Source organism: Accipiter gentilis, chromosome 9 (assembly GCF_929443795.1).
Source record: "Accipiter gentilis chromosome 9, bAccGen1.1, whole genome shotgun sequence".
Lineage (NCBI taxonomy): Eukaryota > Metazoa > Chordata > Aves > Accipitriformes > Accipitridae > Astur > Astur gentilis.
The window spans coordinates 15,768,015-15,785,146 of NC_064888.1; the positions used below are offsets into that span (position 1 = coordinate 15,768,015).

Below are 17,132 nucleotides of genomic sequence, written 5' to 3' on the forward strand. Positions count from 1 at the left end.
CATCACAGAGGAACGCATTTCAGAGTGCTAATCAGGTCTGTAAAATAAAGGAGAAAGGGCCCTCCCATTTTCTGTTTTGAAAAAGCACATCATCATTGAACTATTTATTTTGAAACTGGACAGGAACAGAAGGCAGATATAACTGCTCATCAGTTATAAGAGCACATGGCAACTTAAGAAAAGCATTGTCTGCTTATATGCTTGGCTCATTCTAAAACATGAAGCTACAAATACTGAGACCCTGCTGGCCAGAGGCCAAATCACTACTCTCAACTGACATCTTGCTAATTACGGAAAAAATTCTACAAGGTAACTCAGGATATATGGAGAATTGTAAAACCCTGAGCCCATGAAAGCCAATCTATGATTGCCATGTCTTCACTGAATAGATTGCAAAGTCTGGGTCAGTCCGAGTCCTAACAACAGGCTGAGGTTTAACGTGTTACACTCTCATTTGACATCAGTTTTCTTAATTTCCTCCGCCAGAGAAAGCACTGCTCTGTACCTCGCCATGGTCAAAAGCAGAGCTTCCAGATGCCAGGGTGCACAGCCCCAATGCTGACTGCACCCCGATGGCCATGGCATCGTCCTGCTAAAGCCTACCTTGAAGCAAGTGAAGCTATACATTAGCAACCACTGCAAGCAGAAGACTAAGCATGAGAAGGCAGAATCTGAACTTGCGAGTCTAGAGAAATCAGCCAGTCAAACTATTACTTGTTGCTCAAGTTTTTCATGAAAAATGTTAGAGAAAACAAATTGCAAATTAATTTTAGCTTAAAAAAAAAAATAAAAAATCTGAAAGTGCTTCCACCGACAAACTGCACAAACCCCCCTTCTTCCTCTCAAAGAACAACAAAGCCCTCAGCTACTTAATAGAAAACAGACATTTCTAATAAAATTTCCATTTTGCCAAGAGTCATTTTCCACCTAAATTTTTCTTCTATGTACTCTGCTAAATGCAGAAATAGGCTCTGTAAAACAAACTGGTCGAATTGTGCTCAAGAGGGATTTCTCTGGGCCCTTCTCCCCCAGCCCTTGGCTTTTGTACACCACTCCTCAGCAAGCCCCTTGGTCAACACAAATAGGGCGGTTCACTTTTTATTTCTAGTTTCTTCATAGGCTTACGAATTTTTGCGTTAACTGTATTTAAAGTTTAAAGTTTTTCTTTCAACTGCAACAGCTAAAGACTTACTTTTATTTCAAAAAGAATAGATCGTATATATCCTCCAAAGACCCTGTTTCAGGTTGCCTACAACTGAGGTCAGACATTGCTCACTTGGTACTTGGAAGGCTTTCAACCAGTGAACCTGTATGCAAGGGACCTCCTGGCCTTTTAAATAAACACTGAGATTTCTCAGAAACAAGACGACAAATGCATCATAGGAATATGATCCAGAAAACACGAAGAACTAACTACAAGACATCTGGTAAGTTTAATATATTCAAGTCAGCAGACCCTGATGAAATTTACCTTAGAGTGCCTCAGAGGAACCAGCCCGGACAAACCTTGCAACTGCTAATGATTATCTTCAGGAATTCATTCAAGACAGATACCTTGGAGGCACATCAAATCTCTGGTTTTAAGATGGTAAAAAGGTGAATCTCAGAAGTTACGGGTACTCAGACAACAAAACAAACTACTAAACAAGTATTAAGTGAGTAATACAGAACATCATCATGAATTCATCAGCACAGTGCAGTTTTCTTCTTTGACGAGTTAACTAGCCTTGTAAGGAAGACAGTGGATGTAACATACCTTAAGTCTAATATGCCTTTTGATATTGGCCTATATGACACTGTCATAAACAGAGAGACATAGCCCAGATGACAGTAGTATAAATTTTACTCAGATTATTAATTAATAGTTCTCTGTCAAATCATGACTTGTCCTGGATACAGGTCACTTCTACGTATTCAGTCGTGACTTGGACAATGAAACAGAGTAAACTGCAAAACTTCTAGATGATAACAGGCAGAAGAGTCTGCAAACACTGGAGAGGACAGGATAAGAGTTTAAAATAATCTTTATAAACTGGAAAAATGTTAAAAAACCAGGACAAAGACACATATAAAATACTAGAGATGGAAAAGAAAAATCAAATGCCCAAATAGAGAATTAGGAACACAGCAGAATTCGTCTGCTCAGTGTACAACTGACTACGGATAAGTACAGGGAAAATGTTCCAGGTATTAAAGATCATCAAGAACTGCAACAGGCTCCCTATCAATCCCTGGAGTTTGGGGAGTAACGGAATTTATAATAGACCAGACAGAACCTATACAACATCCCAGCTTGGGGAAAAAGAATAGACACCACACTCCCTTAGGTCTGTCTCAAGCTGAATCTTGGCAATTCCAGACACCTGCTGCTGACTGGAGCCACCCAGCTCAGACTGAACCCTGTCCCAGGAACTCCCCCAAGTTTGAAACCTCCTGTGATTTCAGTCTTACTCAGATAACAGTGCTGATCAGATGGGATCGCATCAACACAGTTTCAATTATCCATTCAATGTTATGGCTAAGTGATATGATACCACTTGCAAACATACTCAGGCTTTCTCTAACTGCTAACTCAAGTTGAGCACACCAGCAAAAATTCAGACAACATGCAGGCGGCAGGCACCATGTGTTCAACCATGACTTCATTGTGTAATGCTGTAAGCACATGTATCTTAGTTGACCTAAGCATACATGCCATAAAATTCCATTGAAAAGTAGTGCATTTAAAAAACCTAACGGACATAGTTGCCAGTAATACCACAATCATAAATTGAGATCATCATCCTTTATCACAGTTGAGAATGGTGTTTGGCCAGCGCAAGGTTCAACACTTCAATATATTTTACAATAACAGTTGAGACAGTTAGACCTTATAAAAGCTAGCCTATTTCCTACGTGTGCTTGTAGGAAACCTAGCTTTTATTTTAACTTAGATATGGTGCTGACAACTATTTCAAGCTGTGTCTTTAAAGGAACACATACCTTACTTGCAAACAAACATTATTGCAACATTAACCACCAATAAGAAAATATGATCACCCCAAACCTTTGAAATCTTTAATCTGTATAAATATTGCATTCATAACAGAGACATTGCATCCGCTGCCTGTGACAGCTCTGTGGAGTTCCAGATGCCTGAACCCTCAGGGTCATTGACAGTGAGGGGAAAATGATGAGAGTGAGGTTTTAATAACATGAAAAGAGAAATTCAGCTACCAACTTCTTTTGTCTTTGCTGAGTTTAACTGCAATTCTCCCCCCCCCCCCCCCGCCCCTTTTTTTCTCCTTTCTCCTTTTGCAAGGCTAAGGAGCTACACCATGGCAAGCTCCACTCCCTGCCCTTCTTGTCATCACACCACGAAGTACTGGAACAATGTACCTCTTAACCTAACAGGCCTGTTAATCAAGAGAGCTATATGACTGCTTATTACAAAACTCCCTTCCCATTATGTCGTACTTTCAATGAATCTCTTAACTAACAGCAGTCAAGAGCACCCCCCCCTGCTGGCATCAGAATGAATTTTACCAATTCAATTTGCTGGCTGCTCAAAACTAAAAATGCCAGCTGATTGCTAGTTCAGACAGCTCTGTGTTCAGCCACTTGTGCATACTTGAAATTATCTGAATGCAGTTTGAAGACTACAGCAGAAATTTTGTAATTAGAATTCTGCAATGTAGATGGTAATTTTTCCCCCTCGGTAACACACAAAGATCAGATAAACAGGAAGCAAATTGAGGAATTTTCCAACATGAATAGTGACCTGCCTCAAACAGAAAAAAAAAAAGGAGGGGGTGGGGTGGGATAAGGAAGAGGAAATCTTTGTGATCTGAAGTCCTGGTCTGATGAGACTCTTACATTCCAGTTGCAGAATGGCTGCCTCAACAATACTATCAAAGGAGGTGAGTGAAGTTATTATCACTAACTAGTTTCTTGCCTTTGATGCTTGAAAACAGACATTAAGTAGGTTCTGCAAATGCAAGAGAGTCTACAGAGCCCTTGCATTCAAACTAGAGTTTTCTTAAAATATATTTCTCACCCCATTAGGTGGATAAGGACCATATTTTCAAAATAAAATAAAGCAGTGTCCCTGCCAACGACTCCTTTTCTTGACACTGCCTGCAACAGTGAAGTAAACCATGCAGCATAAGGATATCTTCTCCTTTACATCCTCTTCCGCTCCTCTGCATTTCTCTAACAACCATAAACATAGAAGAGAAGGTCACTATACTCAACCCTCTCCACCTGAAATTTTCTCCCAGAGGGAAAGATGCAGGGATTTTGCTCTAATTAAGCCAGCTGATCACTGGGTCATTGCAATACTGTTGCCACCTGAGTCCTGGCAGACTTTGAAAAATGATATGGATGAAACATACAGACATCATATGAAGAAAGTGATAAAGAAATTCCAAAAGCATTTTAATTTGGACAGCAACACATCTCAAACAAATATTTTAAAGCTGTAAAATAACCCATGTCTTGACTAATGAAATTCAGTTTAAAGCAGGGCTTTAAGACACCATGAGGTCATATGACAGCCAGTAATCCTGAATTATTTGGTAGCACTATGAGCTGCTCTGAAGCAGAGTGTTCTGTGCCTGCTGGCTGTACTCTGATGGTACAGCATGTACACAGCCCTGGAGTGATGTGATGCACTGCAAACACATAAAACTGTGTGCTTAACAAATGCATGGAGAGGATGATGGAAGCAGAATTTCTTCCATGTGAACTTTTTGCTCTGGAAGTCTTGCATACAAAGACAAAATGCAACATTTCTAGGGCTTTAATGGGCAGCTGCATCCGGCCATTTTCTGGGTATAGATAAGCTTAACCAACTCTTCCATCTGTAATTACTCACATTCAGATCCTAACCTGACTTGAAATTTTATTTTTTGCATGTCACATGTTGATTTTTGATTACATAGTTTTCTGCATTAAATAGAATGAACCCAGCCAGGCGTGAAGGCAATGTAGCAGCAGATACCTTGTGAACCCATTAGCATTAGCTTGCCTGTTGTTTTTGCTGTCTGAGGCATCCTGCTGTGGAAACTTGATATTATTCAAAGATTCTGTTCTTGTCTTTTTTTTTTTTTAATATATATATATATTTTAATTTATTATAATTTTCATTACATATTGGATGAACTAAAATAGATTTCTGTATCATGAAACTGAGAGCAGCCTTCTTTTTTCTTAAATGACCAAAAAAGTCTCAACAGTCTCAATTCCAAGATTTTCCAAGGAGTAATGCAATTCAAACTATTATTGTACCATGTATCACTAAAACATGAACCTAAAGCAGATACTTCCATCGGTTTAACACAGATGCTTGTTATTGCGGCAGTACACAGATCTAGTAAGAGCTACAAGCAGCACAAAAGATTTAAATGAAATCCAGAATCTTCCGATAGAGTACGACTAGGACTACAGCTTTGTGTGTTGTTATTCTTTTAAAGAGAAGCATTTCTTAAACAAACGTGGGTGAGTTTCCCACATCTGATGACTGAGGTCATCAGTCATCATTTGGAGAGGAAATCTAGAACACTGCAGGGGGGTAGGGGGAGTGCATTTTTAATGACTATTTCAGCATAGCTTTTTGTGGACAAACTGGGGTAGGAAGTGCCATCTTTTGCATGGAAAGACAGACCCAGATCCTAACCACGGTGGTGAGAGACCTCAGTTTTCACTGGAGAAGCTCTGTTACATTCAATGCTTTGGCCAAGAGTCAGTTCAGGTAAGCACACCCTGCTTAACCTGAATTCATCTTACTGTCCAAAACCATTGTGGTGGTGGATTTTAATTTCTTAGACTAAGCCTCTAGGTACAGTACACAGCTGTGCTTCTCTCACCTCTTCTTTCTCTTTTGGACACACTGAAGAGCCCTGAAGATGAACTTGGCACCTTGTAATGCTGAAGCACAGTAAGAGAACAAAGCAGTGCCTTTACCATCATTCGCTGAAGATAAGTCTGTAGATCTGTGCATTTTGCTCTCAGCTGTCCCCTCGTTTCCATTTTTGCTGCAGCACCCACACAAAATATAGCCAATGCCTCTTTAAGATCATTTACATGTGAAAATGTAAATTTTCATGTGCTTGGCAAGAACAGACCTATGGGATGAGACTAAAGTGGATCTGAGAAAAGGCAGAAAAGAGTGAGACAACATTGTCCAACCAAACTAGTTTGGTTTTTTTTTGGTTTTTTTTTTAAACTGCTGTGTAGTAACCAAAGCTGTTTCTTTCAGAAGACGGTAAGGTAATGCTATATACAGTACAATTTTAGAGAATGATGTTCTTAAACTTATCAAGACTATTAGACTTACCATAACATAATCTTGTCCCAAAGTGCTTTATAAACTATGAATGCTAGAATCAGAAATTGTTTCAATCATAATAAAAACATAGCTACACCTGGTTTGTGGAAAGTGGAAGTTATTTTAATCAGCTCCCCATAACACTATGCATGAAGTAATGTTACATACCGAAGAACACCATTTCAATAATTTATAGAATCAATGATTTCAATTATAATTCAGTTTCTGGCCTACAGACAGTTCTATTTGATTTGAAAATAACTACTGTTGAAAAATAACACCTAGCTTTCCTTGGCAAGTTAGAAGAGAGTCTATTGTCTCTGAGAAAGATGATAATTTGTTTGCGTGACTTCCACCAAAGCTCTTTAAGGGAACCTTTCTGTAGCCTGTAGCTTGCAAGGAAGAAAACAGATTCAAAGTTTAGCCCTCCCTCCTTGACTTTTTATTTCTCTGTTGAAATGCATTTTCTTTATAAACTTGTATGACCCACTCACTCCGGTGATTTTCTGTAATGGGTGACACAAAAAGGTGAGCTCTAGAACAAGCGTCTGCCAGAACTGTTTGAACATACCATGTAGTCACACAAATTTTTGCCAGAAAGGGCACAGCTTTTGGGGCCTAGTTCATGAAAATATATTTTCTTTTTATAGCACAAGCCATAGGTTTAGCCATGTACCCTAAGCTTTTTCTCTTCAACTGTTTGCACTGCACAGAAACATTCCAGTTTTATTCATAGTCCTTGACAGCATTAGCCTAAGTTCTTTATGATAAACAGAAGTTATTTCACCTCTAAAAGAGCAATAATTTAAAGGATCCTGTATAACAAACACAAAGTATTTAACTAGCTAAACAAAGCCTGTTTACTTGCCTTATTAGACACCCCTCTGGTAAAATTTCAGCTGTTGTACCAAATCCTGAGTTTGTTCTTGAGATAAGAAAACCATTCCTATTTTCCTGCATACAATGTCACCAGAGCCCACAGTAGCAAATATAACTCCAGTAATATCAAGTTATACTTGATATTAGCAATTTCAACAAGTACTGCTGATACGCAAAATTATTAACTACTGCTAATAGCCAGTGTGTATACTGTACACATTTCTAAAAGAGAAAAAAAATCACCGAGGAAAAATGAACACTAGAAACATGTTGATGTTCAACACATGCTGTCTAGCTAACTTATGAAATTTTCAAGTCATTAAGATTTTTGTAAGTGCTGGCATTACAATTTAAGCACAGAAAACCTTCTGTAACAGCCTATTCTAGATATTATTATCAAAACCAGTGATTCCGTAAGTGAAGCTGGAAGCTTTTGTGCTGATGCCCAAGCAGAATATTTCTAAGACCATTCTTCTGCATCCATTCAGGGTCCATTCAGGCAACAGGAATAAAAATACACTGGTGTTATAAAGCGAACCAGATATTACTGACAGTGCCGACATGAAGATGGTGTGTAGGATAAACAGAACTACTTTCTAAGAACCACTTCTTAATATTAAAGCACGAACATTTTTTTCCTTTTTATTAATAAGACTATATCTAATTGGTTAATTTTTGCAAAAATATTATAGATAAGACTTAAATGATGTGAAGAATCTGTTATACCACGGGTACCATTAAACCGGCTATTCATAATACAACAGATCTGTTTTGATGCTCTATCATTACATCTCATGCATTTAAACTTTGCAGTGTACAAATGGATGGTTTGCCCATTCCTGAGAGAGCTTGCCCTTCTGCAGTCATGACATATTAATATGTTTCCATTTGGATTAGTATATACCATACTATCCACTAGTAGGATATGATGGTTTCCTATGCTTTGATGGTTCTCCCGAACAGTTTAGAATACCACTTTTTCCCTGGTCAGAGAGTTAACAGAACAGAATGTAATAAAAGAAAAAATCTTCTGTACACTACAGAGGAGGACCCTTATAAGAAAGCATTTTTAGTATTTGTAGAATTTCTGGATTAAATGCACTTGCCTTTAGGAATTGACACAGCTCAAATGTAATGATGGTAGAGACTACTTGCTTTAAAAAGCATATAAAAAAATATGGAAATTTTAGGGGAATTTGGTTTTGAGGGTCATTTTAAAGACTGGCAAAATAAAACAATAATCCTGTTTTAGTGGTTGAACAGACTTTCATACTGATTTTTCATCTTCCTTTTAGCATAATTGCCACAAAGAAGAAAATTGATAAACTTTGTCAGCATTAAGAAAAATTGGCTCCTGATAGTACGCAGAACATGCAGCTAAGCTAGCTAATGTTAAATTTACTCATGATATTCCAGTGTATCACCTGCCTTTCACTTATTTGCAACTTTCTGAATAATTCCCTTGGAAACAGACTGAAGTTCTACCACGTTTTTTCAATAAAGTTAGATAATCACATTTTCCTGTAGGAGGACAACAAGCCTCAACATCCACCTTTGCTAAATTTTGAAGAAAATATTATTTAGAAAGAAGTTATATACAAGCAAGCTCACATATGAAGAATTTATGTAAGGCGGGGGGAGGGGGGGGGCAGGAGGAGACCTTGCGCACTGTACCGATACGTATTAGGAAGATACAGGAAGTATCAACCTCTTGGGTTATAGCCATGTAGTTAAGCCTGTTTAATGGAAAGCAGGAAGAGGAATGTACATAGTGAGAAGTTAAAGAATACCTTCCTTAGAGAGATTTTAAAATTAGGAACAAGAAACACATTCATTGCAGTTTATATGCCTTCTGCAAATCCTGTGTATTTATCTAACACAAAACAAGCCAACTGGTTAAGTTCCTGTGTTTTTTACTTGTTAGAAATATAACGAGATTACAACATGTGATAAAGATGCTAATGCCAGTCAGCCCTGCACTGCAGATAGTGCTCTCCCCTAACAAGCTTGGGAAAGGGGGATTTCATGCCACCCTGTTCCAGTTCCAGGGAGGAGTATGAAGCAAAGCAACACATGCTGTTCAAATCCTAACAGTACTTAGATAATAAGGATTTTTTTCTTTCTTTCGTGTCAGAAGATAGTATTTTCATTCCAAGAAACTCTGATAACCAGGTGTTGTGTGTTTTACCTCACTATTTTTCATTGAGCATTTCCTTCTTGCTTTCCCTATGTCCTGTGAAGACAGTGAATCACTAGCCATCTGACCTTATTTTGACCCTGCACTTGGGCAGGGCTGCAGATATGCTTCCATAGAAAGAAAAAATTTAAACAGCAAGGAAGTCGCAGGGTAGATTTACAATGTACTAGCAGAGGTCTGCAGAGAAATACTATGCACAGGCTGCTGAGGTATACTTCAGCTGAATGTTTCCTTTCCCAAACGCTAACCTGAAAATGCTACCAAAGTTTTAAAAAACTATAAATAAAATATATTTATGGTCACATCAGATCCTATGTACATTTTCCGCACAATTAAGCTTATATATAGCTTTTACTTCAAACAGAATTGTTAGATATCTTATCTTTGGACTCTACTAACATTTCTAACTTTCTTTAATTTTTTTTTCTGATTGGAAGAATGATATGGACCTCCTTGTAACATTGGATTTATTCTAACTTTTTGACACAGAAATCTGAGGGATGCTATACACTTGAGCACATTAAGATGGAGCCATTCCTTAACATTTGGATTTCTGGCAACTAAACCTCAGTCTTAGTCTCTGTTTTATATATATCAGCTACATAGTGCATGACAATAACCCATACATTTCTGCCCCCCAACAAATACAATGATGCTCTCTTCAGTAGTAATTTTAAAATTTCTATCTCCTTTGTCACTATTTATATCAACTTGTTCTGCAAATTGCAGTGAAGCTTTTGAACACTCCTACTCCAGTCAGAATTTAATTCTTCTAGAGTCTAGACTCAACGTAACAATTTTGGACTGGATCCTGCTACCGGGTGCATGGGAAATAAAACTTTCAAAACAAAAAATGCTGTTGTGTACACACTAAAATATATTTTCAATGCATTATAATGAAGTTGCTTTAAGAACTGCAGTGGTCTTAATACAGAGTGAATGGAAAGAAAAAGCACTGAAGTCAATAAAACTGTTGGAATTAGCATGTCAGGATTAGACCTGCAGTGAATATATGTAACAAAGTAAGCCTAACAGGTATGTCAGAAACACTGTTTAGCTGAAATACACCATACTTAGTATAGAAGACAAGTAGTCCTCCAGTCCCACCAAAAATGAGCAAAGGAAAACAAATGGCTGAAAAGTCCGTTAATTCTGTAAGAACACAGCTCGCTCAGCAATTTCAAACCATGAAAATAAATATTGTATGTGCATATCAAGTAACATAGCCTGTGCATTTGTAAGTAATCTAACTATAAATGTTTTTCCCTTTTATGATTTAACTTCTTGTCACTGCATCTTGCTTCCTGTTAAGTAATGGAGTCACATAAACAGTTGTCAGGATCTGGCTTCACCTGTTTAAGATAAAATGGAAAAAAACCCACCACAAAATGCAGATTCTGAAAATCAAGTTCCCTTGGCCACGACAGACTGCATACAGTATAAAACAGAGGATAGGAACCACCACCACAGACAGAGCGGACATACCGTCAAACAACCCATCAGGCTCTGCTCAAACGGTCTCTGGAAGGCTCTGGGGTCTCCGCACCAGTCCAGGAGCTCTGTTGCTGCATTATGGAAGTTTGCAGGGTTCTGTAAGTGCTGGAGAGGGAAGACAAAGCAAAATGGTAAATAACATACACAAGGGCTGACATAGTCTTTTCTACATCACATTAATGAAAAGTTTGGAAACTAGGAACAGCATATAATTTGGAGTAAGACCTTAAATCGTACAGTGAACACAGAAAATCCTCCTTCATTCTTATTAATACTTATGCAGATTTTCTAATTTCCTAATATGAACTCATTAGTTAGAGGCGCACTGTAGCTGCAATACCAGAGCTCCCCTGAATTCCTTCCTCCATAACATTACCTCTCCCACCTGCAAACTATAATGGTTTCTACTTGGCAATCAAAACTGTCTGAGCCCAAATTGAGGGAAATTTCAGTCTTATGTTCAAAGTCTTTGCCTTGGGCTTATGCCCCATTGTCGGGACATGCCAGCACACAGCCATGCCTTCCAACTATCAAGATTTTAATCTTTGCCTGCCAGCCAGGAGGCAAACAGGACAGTCCCAGAAAATACCAATGACAGAGCAAAGCACACTTACTATAGTGATACTTTCTAGAAGTTTTGGTTTCTGTTCATTATGATGTATCATCATGAGCAATTTTGGTCATCAACTTTGGGATGATGAAAAATGGAGGATTATTTCTTGACTGAAGTGTGGTGGGATACTGCCATGACCAAAAATCTTTTCACATGCACAGAAAGCACGCAGAAATTTCAGTGTGGAATCCTACCTCTCCTGAAGAGGCTGGCACAATTTTGAGAAAAAAAATCTAGTTTTGTTTTGAAATTTGCATGGGCAATGCAATTTTTTAACTGTTACATTCATCTCTGCCTTTGTACTGAACAACCTGTAGTCCTGTTTTTAGAGGCATTTAGTAAACTTACCTGATACTATTATTCACACTGTCATCCCTTACTGTGCTACATTGCTAAAGTATTCCAACATTTTAGCAGGAGCAGAGGGAGGGCACAGGAAAGAAGGAATTCAATTTACATGAATAATATTGCTACTAAATGCTCCGGTTCTGGTGATGCTAGATGTTTCAATGAAAACTCCAGAAACAAGAAGAAAAGAATCTATTTAGGAGCTGCTGGTATCTTTTTAAATAGTAGTTTTGTAATTCTTGGGATTGCTGAGAAAAACATGAAAATGAGATGAGCATTTTATCTGGAAGGCACAAAACCCAAAGGCATAATTTTAAAAACACATCATTATTTTTGAATCAGTTAGATATTTTGGGAAAACATGACTGCTCATTTCTAAGCATCTGGATTAACTATAATGTTCACAACCTATTTTTTTTTTCCCTCGTCTCCTCATGCCCGAGAAGCCCCATATACTAACTTTACGACAAGCGAAGGAAAAAAAAAAAATCCTCCCATGCCAGGTTTTGAGGAGTTCCCAGTCTGTGAGCTTTGGTTGATGTTACTGTAGTTCTTATGCAGTAAAGGCTCTTGGTCAGAGACCTTGTTTTAACAAGAGATGACTGACACGTGGGGCACGGATTTTTAGAACAATAGCAGAATTTGAAAAAGCAGACATTGTGCAATGCAGTTTTCTTCCTCTGCTCTACAAACACAGACTATAGCTCACACTACCATCCAGTTTGATAGCTTTACCTAGGCTGCATTTCAGAACAAAATTTTTTTGCCAGCTTATCATTTAATTGTTGGAGGAGTCAAACTATTGCATATACAAATTAGAGAGAAGAATCCAAGTAAATAAATGCCAGAAGCCGTATTTTAAGGCTTCTTGTAAAAAAAAAAAAAAAAAAGTCCCATGAACAAAGCCAGCAGTTTGGGTTATGAATCTTGTAAGTAAAAGGGAAAAGGATGCCTTTTTGAAGGCTTCATTTAATCCTCCAGAGAAGTGATTGCCTGACACCAAATCTCTCAGTATATATTGGTCCTTCTTCATGCCACTTTCATCTGCAGGGGAAACAGAAGTTGGTTCAAGCTCCTCTACAATAGCACATGTAAGCTCTGCTACTATCAAATATACAATTTCCAGAAGGCAAGAAAGGCACGTAAGTTGGTGAACAAATTGCACCATACTGAACACATACTGCACATGTAGGACACAGGTCACGGATCTCTCAGTAGGGAAAAAACCCCACAACCCAAAACCCTTTCCACACAGAAACAACATAAGGAAAAATTCACTGAAGACTACTCAATTCTATACTTGAAATAGCCTTTAATAATCGTTCCCTCCTTGTGAAATGAATTGAGATCTGCTGATGAAAAGCCCTAAATAAGAGCTAGATGCTACTTATTTTCACCAGTGTTGCCACTTGCCAGCTACACACATGACATCTTCCACTAACACTTACAATGGGTTTTCCCCATTGAGAAACAGACATTATACTTGAATCAGAACAATTTTTATAGGTTTAGGCTAACAAATAAAAACCACAGCAGGACCTTAGCCATATGCTTAATTTTCAGTTTAGCAGCCCATAATGCCAATTTCTACTTACCATGACACCACTGAAAAGCAGTATCCCTTTCCTAGAGTAAAGGTCCAACACGTATTAAAATTGCACTTCCCTGTGGAAGAAGAGGCTCCTTCTACTTGCCTGTGTCAAAGCAGGGGCGGCCTCAATGACTTAATTGTTTGTTCTGTAACTTTCCATCAAGTTATTTCACTGCATCGAGCCTGAGCACTGAGGCACACTATCATAACCCACTTCTTAAATACAGAGGAGATGCTGAAATCCTGACTTCTTAAATGCAACTATGCAACTGAAACTAGTTTAGAAACTCATTGGGCAAGATAAGCAATTCTATTCATTCCATTATAGGCTAAAAAGCCCCAAATAAACCATAAGAAGTCAGAATACCAGTGGTTTCCATCTTTGTGGAGTGGATTTGAGTAGTTTCTGAGACAAGATAAAAGGTAGTCCTCCGGGGACACTTCTTGCAGTGTCACACGCAGTTCTGTCTGAGACATATGTCCACAGCTTTCTGACTTTGTTAGTAGTTTTAAATTAAGGTTCTCCTCCGATTTTTCTTTTTCAGATTACAGTGGACAAGGTTACTTTTGCAGAAAACAAAGAGAAGATCCAGCATGAACCAAACCATGAAGGCAGGTGCAATTCCTTCCCTCAGTTATGCAAGAAGACATTCCAAATGGCTACTGTGATTTTTTTATTTACTGACAGCTTAAACACCGCACCCGGGGCAAAAAGCCCCAATGTCATTCACATCCTCACAACAAAAAGCCTGCTTGAGAAGAATGTTACATCTACTATATTAATTGAAAAAGAAATTAAAGATATTTTCTTAGCTCTCGATCCAAGAACATAAGTACAAAACAAAGCTTATGCCAGATCCATCCATCAGCTTTGTTGTGAAGCATTTCCCATTCATGGCTCTTCAACTGAAATTATTGGCAGCATTTTGACAAAAGCAAGGCGTGTGTCTGAAGAGTCTAGTCTGAAACTGTGCTTCATGTAAACAAGGAAAAAAAAAATCACCTCATTAGTAGATGGTTTAGGAAAAAGTGACAATGAAACAGATCTGGCTATGACACACCTTAGTGTATCTTCAAAGCTACTAGCGAAGGGTCACCTAACACCACCATACTTGCAAGCAATGGTGTTTTCAACAAGTGGAGAGGATTTGTATTAATAAAATCTGGAGCAGAGATGAACAAAGCCAATGAACTGAATGAATCGGTTATTTACCAGATTGCTTTCAGTATCATCTGCTTTTTAGAAGGCTATTTGTGAAACATGACAACTTCTGTTATTTCAAAACCTAAGAAAATTTTCAGTATAATCATTTATAACTCAAAAAGCTAGTATTTCCTTAGCCTGAATGGAACAGAAACCACAGAAATACTTGATGCATGTGAGTGTATCATTATTGCAGGGATCACCAGGTGGTGCTTTGAAGAGACAGTCTCTCGGAGTGATTTATTCTCGGTCTTGGAAGGAATCTTGTGTTCTTTGTAGCACTTCAATTAACAGTCTGGTGTGGGGGGATGGAGAAAACACTAAAGGACTTTGGCTCTCCACTTTACCATGTCCAGCAAGAGTGAATTGTACCAGCAAAGCCCTTCCTGAGGACTGGGCTGACATTTGGGCTGGATTCCAGGGAAGACAGGAATAAACATCTACGTGCTGCTCATGACCACCTCTGGCTTAAACATTTTATTTACCTAAAGAACACACCATCTTTGTAAATTATAGTGGACATATGGGCAGAGGACGCAGGTACACTAGGACCCCAGTTCATTAGCTTTCACAGCAACTGTCTCTGTGCCTGTTCCATGGTTTGCTGCTGTGTAGTTGCCTGGTGGGAGGGAACAGCATTCACATGGGGAGTTACACACAACAGCTGATATGTGGCAATTTTTGGTGCAAACATTTCAAAATACAGCCACTTCTTGAAATTGTTACTCCCTTCCAATTAGACAGTGATCAAGAAGTCTTGATATGCAATAAAACTCTTCAATAGGCCCAAAAGTAGAAGCTTCATCCCACATGCGAATTCAGACCCTTATGAGTAAAATAGGCATATGTAGTAAAGATCTTACTTTTTTAAAGATAATGCAGTGCAATTGAGTACTTTCAGCCTACCCACCCACACCAAAGTGGGTGCACACCACTTCCTGCAACCAAAGACTCAATATGATTTTAAAGACAGAAATCAATTATTCACATTGAAATATGGCAAGGACAGCAGCCTTATCTCCTCTAAATATAAAAGACTGCAACCCAGATGTACACTCATGTATCTTAGAATAGTCTACTAATGGAAGAATAACAGTCAAAATTAAGAGCAATTACAGAAGGTTAACACTATCTCAGACACACATCAAGAAATGCTAACATGACAGCAATAGTATGGAAAGTGATTCATTTAAACATGGAATCCATATGTTCCAGTTTGTTGCTATAGAAAACAAATGTAGAATTTCAATTCACAAATGACATATCTCCAGTGGAGGATTTGTTTCTCTCTTTTCTGCAGAATACATCAGACTGAAGGCACAGGCCTAATTTGCCACAACTTAACCTATTCAAAATGAGATGTCATGCAAATAAGTTTTTGAGTAGCAAACTGCTTAACTATGCTAAACAAGTTATTGCATTTATTTACGTGATGTCGCACCAAATTATGAAGGCTGACTCAAGTTGTCTGTTTATTTTGCCGAGTTATGTCTGCTCTGCGTCTCACTCCTTGATTTAATTGAGCTGCTGAAGATAATATAACTTATCACATAGACACTATGCCATGTTGCTAGATTCTAGGTTAATTAACAGTAGCCTACAGTCACTGAATTTCTCACATGGTTAGCCACTTGGACCCTGTCTACTGTCTAGCTTCACTAATCAACGAGTCTGGGAATTTTACATTAGCAACAGAATACACTAGCAATACACAGAGCTTTTGACTGTACAGAAAAAACACAGCTAGATGGTAGGTAGCCTTTTCTTCACTCTGAAATTAACCTGTTCCTGCACACCATGTGGCAAGGCTGCATGCTTGGCAAAACTTCTGGTACACCAATTGAGGAAATTAAATCCAGGAGGCAGCTGCTCTCCTGCAGGACAGAAAGCTATGGCTGCTGTTCCACAAGCACTGCCAGCTCATGCAAGCACTGGTGGCTGCCAGCCCTCAAAGGTTCCTGTCTCCCATGGCTCTGCCTTCTCCTCCCTGCTCTGTTGCACACGCACGAGAGGACACATGGCTGCATGGTGAACTAGCCTCATCCTATACTACCAATTTCAGCTACCTTGGCTCTCTGAAATGGCATGCAGTGCAGCCCCTTGAACCTTAGCACTAGCAGGGGAGATAGCAGCAGCGTGTGCCACCCCAGCAACAGGCCACTCAGGAGCTCATGGGAATAGTCACAGGTTACAGCACGTCATCCTTTCATGCCAATACTAGACCAAAGTTGACCTAAAACTAAGGATACATTTTCTTTATATGCTTAGGCTATCATGGCAGACTGCCCCTGGGAGCTTCTTCCCCAAACCGCATACTTCCACCACTTTCAGTGCATCAGACCATGCTTGCTGTTCTGACCATGAACTAACCTCCCAAACACTGATTTTCAGTCATCAGTTACTGGGAGATTCGCCACGTGACCACACAATCATTAGACCTGACTCAAAGAAAGCAGCAGCAAACAAACGGTAGGGCTGGGAAGGTACCAGGACTCTGCT

At 38.8% G+C, this 17,132-nt stretch overlaps 1 protein-coding gene across 11 annotated transcripts in view; it reads right to left on the reverse strand.

Moving 5' to 3' along the window:
* The window catches only part of ZMIZ1 (zinc finger MIZ-type containing 1), a 362,912-nt gene that overhangs the window by 136,659 nt on the left and 209,121 nt on the right, over positions 1-17,132 (reverse strand). For all 11 annotated transcript variants that reach the window (XR_007507221.1, XM_049809830.1, XM_049809846.1 and 8 more), the window contains one exon: positions 10,869-10,982. Coding sequence is in view for 10 of the 11 variants with exons in the window: in XM_049809830.1 (XP_049665787.1) it covers positions 10,869-10,982 (114 nt within the window). In the remaining variant the exon portion in view is untranslated. The remainder of the gene's footprint in view (positions 1-10,868; positions 10,983-17,132) is intronic.